This window comes from Meriones unguiculatus, chromosome 1, assembly GCF_030254825.1.
Source record: "Meriones unguiculatus strain TT.TT164.6M chromosome 1, Bangor_MerUng_6.1, whole genome shotgun sequence".
In the NCBI taxonomy this organism is placed as follows: domain Eukaryota; kingdom Metazoa; phylum Chordata; class Mammalia; order Rodentia; family Muridae; genus Meriones; species Meriones unguiculatus.
In genome coordinates, this window is record NC_083349.1 from 95,752,927 (window position 1) to 95,769,213 (window position 16,287).

General features: G+C 45.2%; 1 protein-coding gene across 1 annotated transcript; it reads left to right on the forward strand.

Annotated features, from left to right (window-relative positions):
- The first annotated feature begins 2,059 nt into the window (after window positions 1–2,059).
- On the forward strand, window positions 2,060–11,346 carry LOC110555467 (cytochrome c oxidase subunit 7A-related protein, mitochondrial). Its single transcript, XM_021648703.2, has 3 exons — window positions 2,060–2,222; window positions 9,121–9,249; window positions 10,530–11,346. Exons 1-3 carry the CDS (start codon window positions 2,151–2,153, stop codon window positions 10,668–10,670), a joined length of 342 nt encoding a protein of 113 aa, XP_021504378.1. The 5' UTR covers window positions 2,060–2,150; the 3' UTR covers window positions 10,671–11,346.
- Window positions 11,347–16,287: the final 4,941 nt, after the last annotated feature.

Genomic DNA, 16,287 nt, shown 5'->3' on the forward strand with positions numbered 1-16,287 from the left:
CGTCAAGTTGACACACAAATTAGTTATCTGAAAGGAGGGAACTTCAATTGAGAAAATGTCTCCATAAGATCCAGCTGTAAGGCATTTTCTTAACTAGTGACTGAAGGGGGAGGGTCCAGCCCACTGTGGGTGGTGCCATCCCTGGGATGGTGGTCCTGGGTTCTATAAGAAAGCAGGCTGAGCATGTGAATCAGGCCAATAAGCAGCACACATCAATGGCCCCTGCATCAGCTGCTGCCTCCTGTTTGAATTCCTGTCCTGACTTGGTGATGAACAGCAATATGGACATGTAAGCCAAACAAACCCTTCCCTTCCCAGCTTGCTTTTTTGGTCATGGTGTTTTGTTGCAGCAACAGAAAAACCTAGACAGGAGGTAACTTTGGATTAGCTTATCATTAGAAGCTTCGGGAACCTTTGCTGTCAAGGTTATTAGAGGTGCTGAATACAAAGACAGGATGCCAGTGCATGTCCTGGCCCTAGAGCACTCAGCCTTGGTTCTTTTCTTCTCAGGATGGGTTTAACCCTATTTCTCTGCACTGCAGTCCTTAAAAGACAGGACCTTGAGCCTGATGATTAAATCTGCTACTAACTGCTGGCCGTAGCAAGCTGCTTCATTTTTCTGGTCCTCATTATCCTGTGCTATAAAATAGAGATGGTCATAGATCTATTCAGGGTTGTTGTGAGGATTCCGTAACATTTATAGAAAATAGTATTTTAAGCTTAGCATTATCTATCCATTAGACAACTTATATTTAAAATGTAGCATACATAAAACTATAGTGTGTGTGCAAAACCCTCTGGTTAAATGATAGAACTAAAAGCTTGTTCCAACCCTGGAGAGTTAGAAACCAGCACACTCCTTTTATATAGTATTTGACACACAGTGGAAGCTTAAACCTGCTATACGTTGTACTGAGTACTACTGTGAGAAAAAGCTGCAACTGCGCATCATTCAAGCAGAAGGTAGAGATTTCACAAGCGTTCCCAGTCACCGCCCCTGCAGGTGTTTACCTCAAGAACAGAGGCCAGGAAAGACATGAGCAACCAATCCTCACAAATGCAGAAGGCAGTAAAATCTCACACTCAAAAGCTACAAACTAAACCGGACTCAGTGGCACACGCCTGTAATCCCAGCACTCGGGCAGGCAGAGCCAGCAGATCTTTGTGAGTTCAAGGCTAGCCTGGTCTACAAAGCAAGTCTAGGTCGGTCAAGGCTATACTGAGAAACCCTGTCTCGAAAAACCAAAAGAAAAGGAAAAAAAAAAAAAAAAGAAAAGAAAAGCGGCGAAATGTGCACACAGGTGCCTTAAATTTAGGTTAATTGTGTGCCCTCTGCACAGGGCCTACAGAGACGCTTCCCCTCCCTCTCCTTCCCTCCCTCCTCCTCTTTTCTCCCTCCCCTCCTCCCTTCCTTCTCCTTTTCCCTTCCTCTCTTCTCTCCCTTCTCCTTTTCTTTCCCTCTTCTTTCTCTTCCCTCTCTCCCTTCTCTTCCTTCCTCCTTCTCCTCCCTCCCTCCCTTCTCTTCTCTTCCCTCTCTCTTCTCAATCTCTCCCTCTCTCTCTCCTTTCCTGTCACTTTTCTTGGCATTGAGACAGAATTTCGCTTACAGGCGTTGCGCTCACGGCCGGCTCCAAAACGCTTCTCTTATATTAATTGAGGTGAAATTCCTAATAACCCTTGGCATTAAAGACCCCGCTACAGACACTAAATAACCCTCAAATAGGCCAGCACCAGGACCGGATGGGACCAGGCCCCGCCCTCGTGCCGGGCCCCGCCCAGAACGCTCCCTGGCGGACCCTGGTGCGGTCTCAGCCGCTTGCTTGGTCCGCAGGACGCTTGTGCATTTGTCAAGGCGTCTTCTCTACGCCCGCATCTGAATGAGCGGCATAGAGAAGCCTGAGTTTCCGGAGAGCCTCAAAACAGCCTCTGTCCGTGTTCTTTATAGCTGGTGTTCATTTCCAGGTCTCGGGAACGCGGTTTGTTTCCCCGACGCGGCTTAAGAGGCATGTTTTAAGTCAGGCGCTGTCTAGACAGCCCTGATCCTGGATCAGGGTCCTTCCGCTGAGCTTTAAGCGGGCCAAAGGGAAAGCCGGGTCCTTCTCTAGGGCGGTCGCACCGGCAGCGGTTGTGTGGAGCCGGGCTTAGCCAACATGTACTACAAGTTTAGCGGCTTCACGCAGAAATTGGCTGGCGCTTGGGCTTCGGAAGCCTACAGTCCGCAGGTACGGATTGTGCCGCGCGCCGTGGGCGGGAGAAAGGCGGCCCGAGGCAAGCAGTCGCGGGGTCCTAGCCGGGAGAGGTTTGCTCGTGTCTCCTGGTACCCTACCTCCCAGGCTTACAGCCGTCGCCGGGGCTGTGTGCAAGGCACCCTAAAGCAAGGTTTGCATGGCGCAGAAATTCGGTCTGACACCCTTCGGGGGTCAAGGTGACCCCTGAGGTGGCTGCTTAAGATGGATTTCCCGTGGAGTCTGTTGCTCCGAAACTGGCTTTTCTGGATTGCACTTCAGCTCTCCCTCGTTGAGGTGGCCTTTGTGACTTTCCCTTGTCACCCCTGTTAGCCCAGAAAGCAGCTTCACCCACCTCCCGAATGGAAGAGTGGGGAAGGCGGGGTTGAGACGCTTGCTCACAGGCCTGGATGACTTCCGATACTCGGGAAAGTATGGGACGTGACACCCAAGGAAGTTTACACTTTCGTTAATTATAAAATAGCCAGACAGAGACTATTGGGCGATCTGACATTATTCAGGTTCCACTTAGAGACTACCAGTGGCGTTTCCGCCTCCAGCCACTGTTTGAAAATGTGGTATTTTAGAGTTCCATTCATACTACGTTAGTACTGAACTTAGCAGTGACCTTGACTGTTACTTTTTGTTGTGAGCCCTTTCAGATTCAGGGCGGCTTTAATTGGGGTTAATGCGGTATATGTCAAACGAGCAGCTTTTTCTGGCAGATGGTTGGTGCTGGATAAATCCTATATATTCTCCAGAAGCTGAAGCTGAATCATTCCTCAGAGTAGTGTGAGAGGCTTGGTGGAACACGAAGCTGGAAAACCCTGACTAGAATAGTAATTGACCCATATGGGCCGTAAAAGATACTCTGTTTTTGTCTCTTTTCTACCCCTATGGGACACTATATCTTGCCTAACAAGTATGATTTCAATCCAAGATTAGATGTGCATTCAGGATAAAGTAGGTCAAGAAGGGCAGAGTTTGCTCTTATGGGAGGACGAGGAGGAAAAGTCTTATGAGTTTTTACATGTTCAGCTTTTGAGGATATGTCACATCTGGTAGCAACTGAGTTTATGAATATGATGTTTAATAGACCTGGCTGTTATCAGCCTGTGATTGGTAGTAGGCCCTTGGTGATGGAGAAATCATTCAGAAAGTTACGTAAACAAACAAAAAAAGAGTGAGAAAGATACCATTACAGAAATGTGAAGGGGAATGAGGACAATTCACTCAACCATCCAGGAGTAGAAGGGGAACTTGTGTGGTGTCATGAAAACTCAGTGTAATGAGTTGCCAGTATGTTGATTGATTTCTTGTACAGAAAATGTGGGGAAATAGTTATTTCTATTGTATCTTCTATAGTGTATTTTCAGTTTGTAGAGATAGTGTATTATGGATAGGTAAGTTTTAGCATGCATATGCCCCGTAACCCACTCCTTTATTAGTATGCAGATCATTACTTACACCACCTTTAGGAAGGTCTCACATGCTCTTTATTAAAAAATCCTTGTCTGCCTTCTTATTTTGACATTTATTAGTATAAACAGTTTTGCCTATTTTTGAACCCCTATAAACCCCACAACATATATTCTCCTGTGTAAGGCTTACTTTATGTACTTTTGAGGTTCTTTCTTGTTCCATGTATGAGTGTATGTCACAGGGTTTTTTGTGATAATTGTAGATGTGCTTTTTGAAATGAGGTTATTTTATTTTTTATGTTTATGAATGTTTTGTCTGCATGTAAGTGCACATGTGCATGCCTAGGGCCTGCAGAGGACAGAAGAGTTTCCAAATCCCCTGGAACTGGAGTCACAGACAGCTTGAGCCACTGTGTGGGTGCTGGGAATTAAACCTGGGTTCTCTCCAGAGAGCAGCCAGTGCTCTCAGCTGCTGCACCACTGCTCAAGCATAACCTAAGCGTGTCGCTTAGAAGAAGAAAGTAAAAATTTGACTAAGTGTCATTGAGATAAAATTGACATGCAGAGCAGGGATTATATAAAGACACCCTTAATATAGACAGGGCTTTCAGATTTTTTTTGGCTTCCCTTGAATTAGATTTCACTCTAGTGTTAGAATTTCTAAGTTGCTTAAAGCTTTTATTCTTATGGTTGTGGAGATTGAGCTGAAGAGTTTGTATATGCTAGACAAGTGCTTTAGCACAGAGCTATGCTTCAGTTCATCTAAAGATTCCCAGGCTATGTTGAAAGAAGCAGTTTTGCATGGGCACTATATGAATTGTAGATTCAGAGTCACCGTGGCAGCTCCTGCAGGGGCTTGTGCCCACAGACAGCACTAGAGAAAACAGCAATGTTAAGCTGACGCACTTTTGTCTTTGACAGAAGGCGTTTACACCCATTTCCACCTGGAAAGCTGGGACTGGATGTATTTAGTAACCTGGTGATCTTTTGAAGGCCCAGGCTTCACCCCTAGATTCCCCAGGATGTTGTATTTATCTCAGACTTCTGAGCACTGTCTCTCAGTCAGTAGAGCTCAGTACTATGGGAGAGGTCATACTTTGCTAAACACATGTACTTTGGAAAGGAGTTTCAATATATTCATGCCTTAAGCTTTGTTATGATAATTGTCAAGAGAAAACTTTACTGAAGTTGTACTGTGTTTAAATATGTCAAAAATAAAGTGTTTAGGTCAGACTCCAGAAGTCTGAACCAATACCAGAACTGGATTCCCTTCTTGCTTCATGAGGATCACTCCTCTGCCTGCTGTAGCATATTTGTAGGGACACCCACACCCCCTACACACACAAACTCTCTCCCCGACTCTGTGCTCTGATTCTTATAATTAGCATTTTGTTTTCTTGGACACGGTGCACTGTAAAATGAAAATATTTGTAATATTCAGCATTACATAAAGTGAATAAGTAGCGTGCATTAAATAACCAAATATGGGAATGCTACTTCTGTAACAAAAGCAGAGAGAGTTGTAATTGTTCAGAGAATACTTTATAGTGGCTGATTAAAAAGCATTCGTATTTTGTGATGTGTGCCACAAATAAATTGAGGCACATGAAAATGTACTTGACTTTATTAGTCAATAGGGAAAAGCAAAAGAAGACTGCAATGAAATACCTCTTCATGTCTGCCAGAATGCCTATAACCAGAAAGACAGACTTTAGCTTGTAGAAATGAAGATAACGGAGAAATCAGAAGCCTGCTACAATGTTGGAGTGAATTTAAAAATGGTGCGGCCACTTTGGATTGCAATTTGGTAGTGTCTTAAGGTGTTTCTTGCTGTGAGAAAGATCATGACCAAAAGCAACTTGGAGAGGAAAGGGTTTGTCTTCCAGCTCTCCAGTTACACTCAATTGCTGAGTGAATCAGAGTAGGAACTGAAGCAGAGGCCCTAGAGGAACACTACTCTTGCCTTGCTCAGCCTGCTTTCTTATAGCACCGAGAACCACCAACCCAGGAGAGGCCCTACACACAGGCCAGTGTGTGTGTGTGGGGGGGGTGTCATTTTCTTAATTGAGAATCCCACTGATGACTCTAGCTTGTGTACAGTTGGCATAAAAGTAGCTAGCACAGGTAGTTTCTTAGAAAGGGAATATACTTTACTATTTGTCCTGGCAATTCTAGTCTTGATATTAGAATGTTAGTACAGGTATGGGGAAATGAGGGAGAAGAGAGATGGACGAGGGTCATTGGGTCAGTAACTTTGGCTGTGGAGGGGAATCATGAGGGGCCTATGGTAAAATAACCAAATTGTGTAAGAAATGAATAGAAGATTGACCCAGAAAGTTGTGGAATGTGCCATCTGACTGATGAGTGGCAGGCTGGGGATCAGGAGCGAGTATCCAAGATGACGTAGAAATGCGAGGGTGGCAGAGCTCCCCATGGAGACTGGGAGCTCCTGATAGGATTGATCGTGAATTAATTGTAGGCATTGAGTCACTGAAGATTTAATCTGGTTTCCAGTCATAAACCAGAGGTTTGATAGGTTTCTAACATTTAAGTACTATTTTATGTGTTAAGTGGTTTACCTGCATCCATATATGTGCACTACCTGCGTCTCTAGTGTCCACAGAAGTCAGAAGAAGGGATTGGATCCCTGGATCTAGACCTAAGGATGGTTCTGTGAGCTACCATATGAGTCCTCAGCAAGGGCAACAAGTGCTCCAGCCTTCTCTCCAGCCTCCGCTAGAAACATTTTTTAAAAATGAGATAATTTTCTGTCTCCACCCTCTTCCTTAGACCTAAAAGGTAGACAAAAATGCTGAGCCAATCAGCTTTAGGAAGAAAATCAGGTTTGCTTTTGTCTTTAAACATTTCAGCTAGAGATGGCTGTTCTATTAATTACCACTACTGCTTTCTCAGGGAACCTAAGTTTGGTTGCCAATAGTCTAGTCCATTGGCTTACAACTACCTGTAACTCCAACTTCAGAGAATATGATGCTCTCCTCTGGGCTCCTCAGACACCTGCATTCACATGTACACAGATGTTCCACCCCTTCTTCCATACACACATAAAATACACATGCTTTTAAAATAAATCCTTTTTTTTTTTTTAATTGAGCCAGACAAAACAGTACACCAGCACTGCCAATCCCACTACTGCTCACAAGGTACTTAACCATATTGTTTCTTTAGTAGTTGAGCCCAGTGTCCTGGCACAGTTGAATAATCCCAGCATGGGAGGTAGAAGCAGGAGAATCAGGAGTTCAAGTTTATCCATGGCTACAGATTAAGTTCTAGACCAGCCTGAGCTTCATGAGACCCTATCTTAAAAAAGCAAACATAGCCTGGCAGTGGTGACAAACGCCTGTAATCCCAGCAGAGCAGGTAGATCTTTGAGCCAGCCTGGTCTACAGAGCACCCTCCAGGACAGCCAGGGCTACATAGAGAAACTCTGTCTTGAAAACAACAAAGAAACAAAACATAGAATTTGGAACATTTATAAGTTGCAGTGTCCTGGTAGAGATATTGTTTAGCATTCTTGTGTTCTTATCTTCAATCTCCATGACACATTTCTTCCCTGTTTTTTAGCAATTAAACAGGAAGAATTTAAGTGTCTAAACTGTTATAGAGGTAGGGAGTAATTACAGAATCAGTGTTAAAAAGTAAAGCCTGGCTGGGCCCAGTAGGACACACCTTTGATCTCAGTACTCAGGGAGGCAGAGGCAGCAGATCTCTGAGTTTGAGGCCCGCCTGGTCTACAAATCAGAGTCCAGGACAGCCAGGGCTACACAGGGGAACTCTTGTCTTGAGAAAACAAACACAGAGTAAAGCCTGAAGATACAGCTCAGTGGTAGAGCACTGATCCAGTAATCCTCATGCACGGCTGATGGGGACAACATTAGTGATATATGTATATCTTAAATATCTATATCTAGGTTAGGTCTTATCAGCTACAAATTTCTTTGAAAAGTAAGGACTAATGACTGTAGAGTCTAGGCTTGAAGTTCCTTTCAAATCTAAAATTTTATTTTTTCCAGTTAGAATTTAAAGGGATAATTTTACTGGCTTATAACTCTTCAACTTTAGTATACAGTATTATAGAGATCCCTTTGTATATGTTACTTTGCAGCTTTGTGCCTTCAGATAAAAAACAAAACAGTTCCCTCTGATTTTTGGTTTGTTGTTTTTGTGGTGCTGGGGCTGCTCATGCTATGCAGGGACTTTGCTATGAGCTATATCCTCAACTTGCCCGTAGGTTCTTTGAAAACAGCAAGGCAGCTTTTAATCCCAGCACTCAGGCAGAGGCTGGTGGATCTCATTGAGTTCAAGGCTGACCTGGTCTACATAGGAGCTCCTGGTCAATGGAGGCTACAAAGTAATAGTAAGACCCTGTATAGAAAGGCCAGTTTAAATTTTGAGCCACTCTTAAAAAAAACAAAAAGATTTATTTTTTTGTTTTTAACACTGTTAGCCCCATGTGTGGGTGTGTACACCTGTGTTAGGGTGCCTGTAGAGTTGAGAGATATAAGGTCCCCTGGAGGTAGAGTTTCAGGTGGTTGTGAGTGGCACCACATGGGTGCTGGGAACTGAACTTGTGTCCTCTGCAAAAGCAGTACATGCTCTTAATGACTGAGCCTTCTTTCCAGCCCCCATGGTTAATTTTAGGACAATTGCATAACTTTAAAAAGAATGCTGTCTCAGCTAGCAGCCCCTCCCACTCCTGCTCTAAACAGCCAGTAATGTACTTTTTTTGTTGGAGTTCTGTATTCTGCACTGCTCTTAACTGAATCATGTAATGTGTAGTCTTTTTGGCTTGAGATAGGCTCTCTGTGTAGTCTTGGCTGTCCAGGAACCTCTTCTGTAGACTAGGCTGTCCTTGAACTCAGAGATCTGCCTGCCTCAGTCTTCTCAGTGCTGGGATTAAAGGCATGTGCCACCACCACCTGGCTAATGTGTCTAGTGTTTTGCACCAGGGTTCTGTGCGTGTGGCCAACCTAGATCTCAGGAGCCATCCACTTTAGGTATTCATTGGCAGAGTCTCTCCCTGGGCCCTGGGTTTCTTCGTTAGGCTAGCTGAATCCAGGGATGTCCTGCTTCCAGTCCGCCTTCCACTGTTGAGATTACAAGCTGTGCCTCCACACTAGCCCCTCTTTACAAGCATGGGTGCGCACGGTACTGACTTAGCTATCTCTGTGTTAGCATATCAGTTCAGACAGCTGAGGAGAGGGACATCAAGGGCCTAGACACAGTACTTCTTGAAGCTCACATTGGCCTCTTCTTACCTTTCCATCTCGCTGGTAGAGTTCTTGACAGTTTGCTTTGGGAAAGCAGATAAGGGTGTTTTGTCAGAGGGTTGAGAACCACCAAAAGCCCCATAATGCAAGTGACAGAGACCTTGTTTCTAGTGAGTGCTGCCTCTGCAACTAGCTCAGCTGCCCAGACATACTCATGGCTTGCTGTTCCCTTTTGCTTTCCTGCAGGGGCTAAAGCCGGTTTCTGCAGAAGCACCGCCCATCATATTTGCCACACCGACCAAACTGACCTCCAGTGTGACAGCATATGATTATGCTGGGAAGAACAAAGTTCCAGAGCTGCAGAAATTCTTCCAGGTGAGTGAAGACAAGAGCAGAGAACTGAGCCGCATGAGTGTGTGTACTGGGTGGGAGCTTCTGAAACTGAGTTCACTTTAATGCTGTTTTCTCCCAGCCTCCTTTTCTTCACCTAGAACTCTTGACTTTAGTTTGATCCATTGCCTAATAGAGCCTTTTCACAGGTAGATGGGAATAACAGGGAGGGTGGTTCATGACCGCATTGCCATGTCACATGCACACTTTTTCAGATCGCTCATGCAGTGTGGGTCCTCGTAATCACTGAGAGAACACAGGACCACATGTAATGACATTGAATCTGCCAGTGCCTATTAATGTTTGTCACATATGCAGTGACTTTAAAAAAATGTGTGTGTGTGCGCGTGTGCGTGCTCGTGCGTGTGTGTTACAGTGTTTGTGGAAACTGCCCTCTTGCCAGCCCTGTGCAGTGACTTTTTGGCAGCCGGGTTTCTTCTCTGTTTGTCTTGCTTGGTAGTACAATTCACTGCACTGTTAATGGAAGTTGGGGAACCCTCTTAGGTATGTCATCAACAGAGAAAAGCCAGAATTGATGCTTCATATGATGAATCTGCTTAGAGACAATCAAGAGCCGAGTGACCTGACTCACTCAGCTCTTGCTCTGCTGGTGAGTGGCAGAGCCATTAGAGCTGACAGGGCTGCCTCCCCACACGATGATGTCCAGGGTCAGGCCCGTCCTGGCTATAGAGCACATGTTGCTCAATGTAAGTCTTTTAAATCTGATGTAAGATTTAAGAGGCTATTGGAGTCTGAATATGAATTAAATGCCACGGTATGAATTAACTGCTCTAGAAATTTATGTGTGAGAGCTTTAGCCAGCTGACGGAAGGAAGGCAGCTGGTTAGGAATGGACTGGCATGTATTAACTGGCTCATGTGACTGTGCTCCCCAGGATCAGGAGCCAGTGTAAACGCAGGTGAGCTCAGGCAGTCCTTTGCCTGTGCTTTGTTTAGGGGCTCATAGTCTTGACTTTTAAAAAGTTTCTCAGGGCTCTGCTCTTGGCAGAGTCATAGTATGTGAAGGCCTTAGGAAACAGGGACTTGGCTCATGTTGTGGCCTCAGACTCGGTTGTAGAGAATGACTCCAGACTAAGTCTTGAACTCCTGTCTTTAAGAAGTATGCTGGTGTTTGCCATTCTGTGCATCACGGGCTCCCGCTATACTGTGTTTATGGGGAGTTTTCACGAGAGACACATTTTCTTCTCCAGTCTCTTGTCAAATCTTTTCCTGCTAGCCAGCTCATTGTCAATTCTTGCTTTCCAGAAGGCTGATGGTGTGCCCATCCACCTGAAACGGGGCCTTCCCGACCAAATGCTGTACCGGACCACCATGGCTCTGACGCTAGGAGGGACCATCTACTGCCTGATTGCCCTCTACATGGCTTCACAGCCCAAAAACAAATGATTTAGCCGGAGGAGGGCTGACGTACTTTGTGGCACAGATCCTGTGAATTTTCATTTCTCATTATTTGTTTTGTTTTTCCACTTGGTTAGTCTACTTAATATTTTTTTTAAACAAAGGAAAAGATAAGAATACAGCATTTGGTTTGTAAGATGCAGGTGGCCTGTCAGATGTCAGAGTGCATTTTACAGCTAACGCTATTGTTGAAGGAAATGACCCTGGGCCATGTTTGTGCCCGTGCTGTCCCTGGAGCTTCTGGGTGAAAGTTGCTCAGGAGCTCATTGATGGCTGTCAGCGCTCAGGGCCTCCGAGACTGGGACTGTGTCTAAGCAGGAACCACAGGAACCCTTCTCGGTGTAGTGTGGCTGAGGGAGGAAGACCAAAGCCAGAGGTCAGGCACGTGGAATGAGGGATTTGAGTTAGCCACCTGGGGACTTTTCCACCATGCAGTAAAATGTTAATAGGAATTCGCAGTCTGCCTCTATTTATTGAGCAGCATTTGCTTTGCCCACATCTTTAGTGGAATGTCATGTGTTTGTTCCGTCACGGGAAAGAGCACCTGTCAGTGCTGCTCCTTACACAGACGTCCCAGAAAGTCTCCTTGAACCATGCTGTAGCTTTAAGTTAGGGTTTATTTAACTGAAGAGTAAATACATGAATAAAAATTTTTAGTTTTAAATGTGTGTATTTGTTTGTTTGTTTATTGATTTATCATTTTGAGGCAGTGTCTTACTCTGTTTCATTGGCTGACCTGGAACTTACTGTGTAGACCAGACTGGCCTCAGACTCACAGAGATCTGTCTGCCCTCCTCTGCCTGGGGAGTGCTGGGATTAAAGGTATGTGCCACTGTGCTGAACTGGAAAGTTCCTTTCAATTAAACAGTCTTTCAGAACAATCACGGGACTGGGCGTGGTGGCACATGCTTTTAATTCCAGTGCTGGGGACAGGTGGATCTCTGAATTCAAGGATAGCCCGGTCTACAGTGTGATATGTCTAGGACAGCCAAGCCTACACAGAGAAACCCTGTCTCAAAAATCAAACAAAACAAAACAAAACAAAATTATTGAGCTAGAGAGATGGCTTATAGGCTGAGAGCACTGGCTATTCTTCCAAATGGCTTGAGTTCAATTCCCAGCAACCACGTGGTGACTAAGAACCATCTATCAGGAGATCTGGTGCCCGATTATGGCCTGCAGGTGTACATGCAGACAGGATACTGTATAAATAATAAATAAATCTTAAAAAAAAAAAGATAAAAACAATCACAGAGCACTGAGGTGTCCTGACTTGAGCCTTGGCTTCTTTTTAATTGGCCACCATATCTTTTTTTCCTTTTTATATTATTTTATATGTGTATTTTGCTTATATGTGTATCTGTGTACTATATGTGTGCATGGTGCTCATGGAGATCAGAAGAGTGTTAGATCCCTAGAATTAGTGTTCCAGTGGGTTGTGAGCTTCTAGGAATTGAGCACTGATCCAGGGTGGTATAATCCTGCAATGAGCACTCTGGGAGGCCGAGGCAGGCAGATCTCTAAGTTCAAGAGCAGCCCTGGTCTACAAAGTGAGTCCAGGACAACCAAGCTATACAGAGAAACCCTGTCTCAAATAAAAATCAAAAAACGAAACAAGTGTTCTTAACCACTGAGCCATCTCTCCGTCCCCCCAGCTGTTCTGAAAGGTGCCCAAGGAGGTCAGAAAGAAGAGGATATCCTGGAACTGGAGTTTCGTGTAGATAATTGTGAGCTACCGTGTGGGCAGTGGGAACTAAACCCGGTGTGATTTGAATAAGAATAACCCCCTTAGACTCATGTATCTGAATGCTTAGTCACTGGGAAGTGGCACTAGAAAGGATCTTTACAAGACAGTTTCTCATAGTCAAGTGATAGAATTCTAGTGACATAGTATTGATTTCCATGTAGTTTCTAAGACTCCTGTATGCTCCTTAGTGAAATGGACCTGTGAAACGCATGGTTCACGTAAATCTGTCCTGAGTGGTAGACTTCACTTCTTTGTCAGGCGGACAGCAGGTATAATGTATATACACTGATGGTTTGTATCTTGTCAGAGCAAACAGTGCCTTCTTGAGAATGATTGTGGGATTAGCTCACACCTGTCCTCTCAGACTCCTGAGATGTCCTGTCAGAGGCTGGGACAGGACAGGATCAGAAGTTTGAGACCAACCTGAGCTACGTTTGAGGCCTGCCTGCCTCAAAGAAAACCTGCAACAGCAGGGTTTTAACCAGCTTCCAGGGCTCGGCGATTACGAACTTGTCAGTCCTTCCGGAGGACCTGGGTTCATTTCTTACACAGAGCTTATCACCATCTGCAGCTCCAGTGCCCAGGGATCTGACGCCCTTTTCTGGCCCTGCAGGCACCAGGTGTGTACATGGTGCCTGCACATATACCCGTACACAGGCTTTTTAAAAGTTTAGACTTACGTGGATGAGTGCTTGGCCTGCAGGTGTGTGTATGTGTATATGTACCTGGCACCTGAGGCGGTCAGAAAGAAGACGAGATCTGGAACTGGCATTCTGTGTGGGTGGTTGGGAGCCACCGTTTGGGTGTTGGGAGCCAAACCTGGGGCGGTGGTTTGAATGTGAATGGCCCCCATAGGCTCATGTAGTTGAATGCTTAGTCACCAGAGAGCAGCACTACTTGAAAGGATTAGAAAGGTTAGAAGTGGCAGAAGTGTCACAGAGCGGTGGGCTTTGAGTATCAAAAGCCCAAGCCAGCACCAGTGTCACCCTCTCTTAACCTGTGGACCAGGATGTAGCTAAGGAGGGTACCAACAACAGACCAAAACCGAAACCCAGATTCCAGAGCATGGGTAAATGAATGGCTACACTACCAAAGAAAATGTCTCTGCTTGGGGATGTAGCTTATTTGGTTTCTCAGGGTTATTTCTGTCTTAATTAAGGCTTTTACTGTGATAAAACAGCATGACCAAAGCAAGTTGGGGAAAAAAAGCGTTTTTGGCTTTTGTTTGTTTTTACAGCTTGAGGTCCATCGCCTGGGGAAGTCAGGACAGGAATTGAAAGCAGGAATTTGGAGGCAGGTACAGAGAGCTAGGAGGAGAACTGCTTACGGCCTCACTTCTTGGGTATTGTTCAGCTTGCCTTCCTCTAGAACAAAGGGTGAGCCACACCCTTCCACGCCAATCTTCCATCAAGAAAATGCTCACAGGCAAATTGCACGGAGGCATTTTCTCAATTGAGAGTCCCTCTTCTTAGATACTCTGCTTGTGTCAAGTCCACATAAAACCAGCCAGGACAGTTGACCTCTGAACTTGACACACCAAAGCAGCACTATTAAACAATAGCCTTTGGTTGCTGTTCCTACTCAAGATCTCATATTAGTATAACAATGTAATGCATTTCAACTTCTGACAGTCTTTAACAATTTAGTCTCTTGTAGGCAGATCTCTGAGCTCAAGGCCAGCCTGTTCTTCAGAGGAGTGAGTTCCAGGACAGCCAGAGCTACAGAGAAACCTTGTCTTGAAAAACGGAATGACATTTATTCTCTTTAAAATATCTAGTTTCTCTAAAATTTCAAAGTTTCTACTGTGGGTTGCTTTGGCACAATGAACATCCAAATAAAGGCAAAACCAAAGTACAACAGTGTGGATAATTCTGTCCAATGTCTGGAATCCGTTCAGAATCCTTTGGGCTCCAAAGGGCTTAGACACTTGCATTTCTCTGGCTCTGCTAGCCAAAGCACACAGAGCTTATTTCCAAGGCTCACACTGGCTCTCTTCCATACCTGCTGTAGCAGTTGGTGGTGGTCCCACAGCACTGCCATCCCCCAAACACTGTGCTCTCCGCTGCAGCAGGGCTCAGTGTCGCCGATCGTTTCTTCTGGGTTCTCTTCAGGCACTAACACTGGCAGTGTGTTGTCAAGCCTCAGCCTCTCTCCATGAACCCTTCTATCCTGCCATTTCCCCTGCTACTGAGGCTGCACCTCATCAGCAATGTCTAGCTTCTTTTAGCCTCAGTTGCTCTCCACAACTCCTTCATGCCTTCAAAACCAGTACCACCCAGAAACTTACAGATTGTCAAGTTTGGCTGGCAGCACAGGGTACAGCCCTGGCAGCTGTTGGAATATAGCTTGTATGTATTGACCCTGAGGAGACTTCCTAGATTTTGCCTCAGTGATGCTACTCTTTTAATCACAGCAGGTTCTTCAGCCCCAGCTGACCAATTGTCCCAGCAACGCAAAATTTTCATTATGGTGGTTTTTAATTCAAAGTAGCACGCCATTGGCCCTGATAGAAAATTCACAAGCCAACCCTCTACTGTCCACGTCGCCCTCAGCATTAACTTGTAAGCTCCCACAGCTTTTCCAGCCCAGGGTTCCAAAATTCTTCCTCAGTCCTCCCTAAGACAATGGATTAAGTCTGTTAGAGCAGACCTGGAGAGGTGGCTCAGAGGTTAAGAGCAGTGGCTGTTCTTCCACAGGACCTGAGTTCAATTCCCAGCAACCATAGTGGCTTACAACCATCTAAGATGAGATCTGGTGCCCTCTTCTGGCCAGCAGGTGTACATGCAGACAGGATACTGTGTACATAATAAAAAAAATCTTTGAAAGAAGTCTGTTACAGCAATGCCCCACTCCTGGTGCCAATTTCTGTCTTTGCCATGGTTTCTACTGTGATAAGGCATGGTCAAACTCAAGGAGGAAAGAGTTTGTTTTATCTTAAAGTTTACAGTCCATTTTCCAGGGAAGTTAGGACAGGAACCTGGACACAGAAGCTGATACAGAGGCCGTAAAGGAATCCTGCTTATGGGTTACCTTCTCATGGCTTGCTCAGCCTGCTTTCTTATCACACCCAGGACCATCTGCCCAGGGATGGCACTACCCACAGGTTGCCAGTCCCTCTCACATCTGTATTAACATCTAGAAAACACACCAGAGGCTTGCCCACAGACAGACGTTATGGAGTTATTCTCTCAACTAAGAACCCCTCTTTCCAAGTGTCTCAAACTTGTGTCAAGTTAACATAAAACTAGCCAGGATACCTGGTAACATACTTTCCTTGTGAGGTGGTAATTATCTCCATAGCTGGGAGGTGGTGGCACCTGCCTTTATCCTAGCACTTTCCCAGAGAGGCAGAGTCAGGCAAATTTCCGAGTTGAGGCCTGCCTGGTCTACAGAGTTCCAAGACAGCCAGAGCTACCCAGAGAAACCCTATCTTAAAAAAAAAAAAAAAAAAAAAAAAGCCCCATTGACCCATTCGGAGTTGGTACTCTTAAGAGGTGTGGTCTTGATGGAGGAAGTGTGTCACCAGGGGTGGGGTTTTAAGGTCTCAGATCCTCAAATTAAGCCAGTGTGGCCTTTCTCTTCCTGCTGCCTGCAGATACAGATGTAGAGCTCTCAGTTCCATCTCCAGCATCTGCCTGCATGAGGCCATGCTCCCCACCATGACAATAAATCTCTGAAACTGCAAGCCAGCCCCAATTAAATGTTTTCCTTTATAAGAGCTGCCATGGTCACAGTGTCTCTTCACAGCGATAAAACCCTGACTAAGACACTTAAAGTGCACAAAGCCCTAGCTTCAACCCCCAATGTGGAATGGAATATGAGTGTTTAAAAAAATAATCTCTCAGGAACCTTAACTGC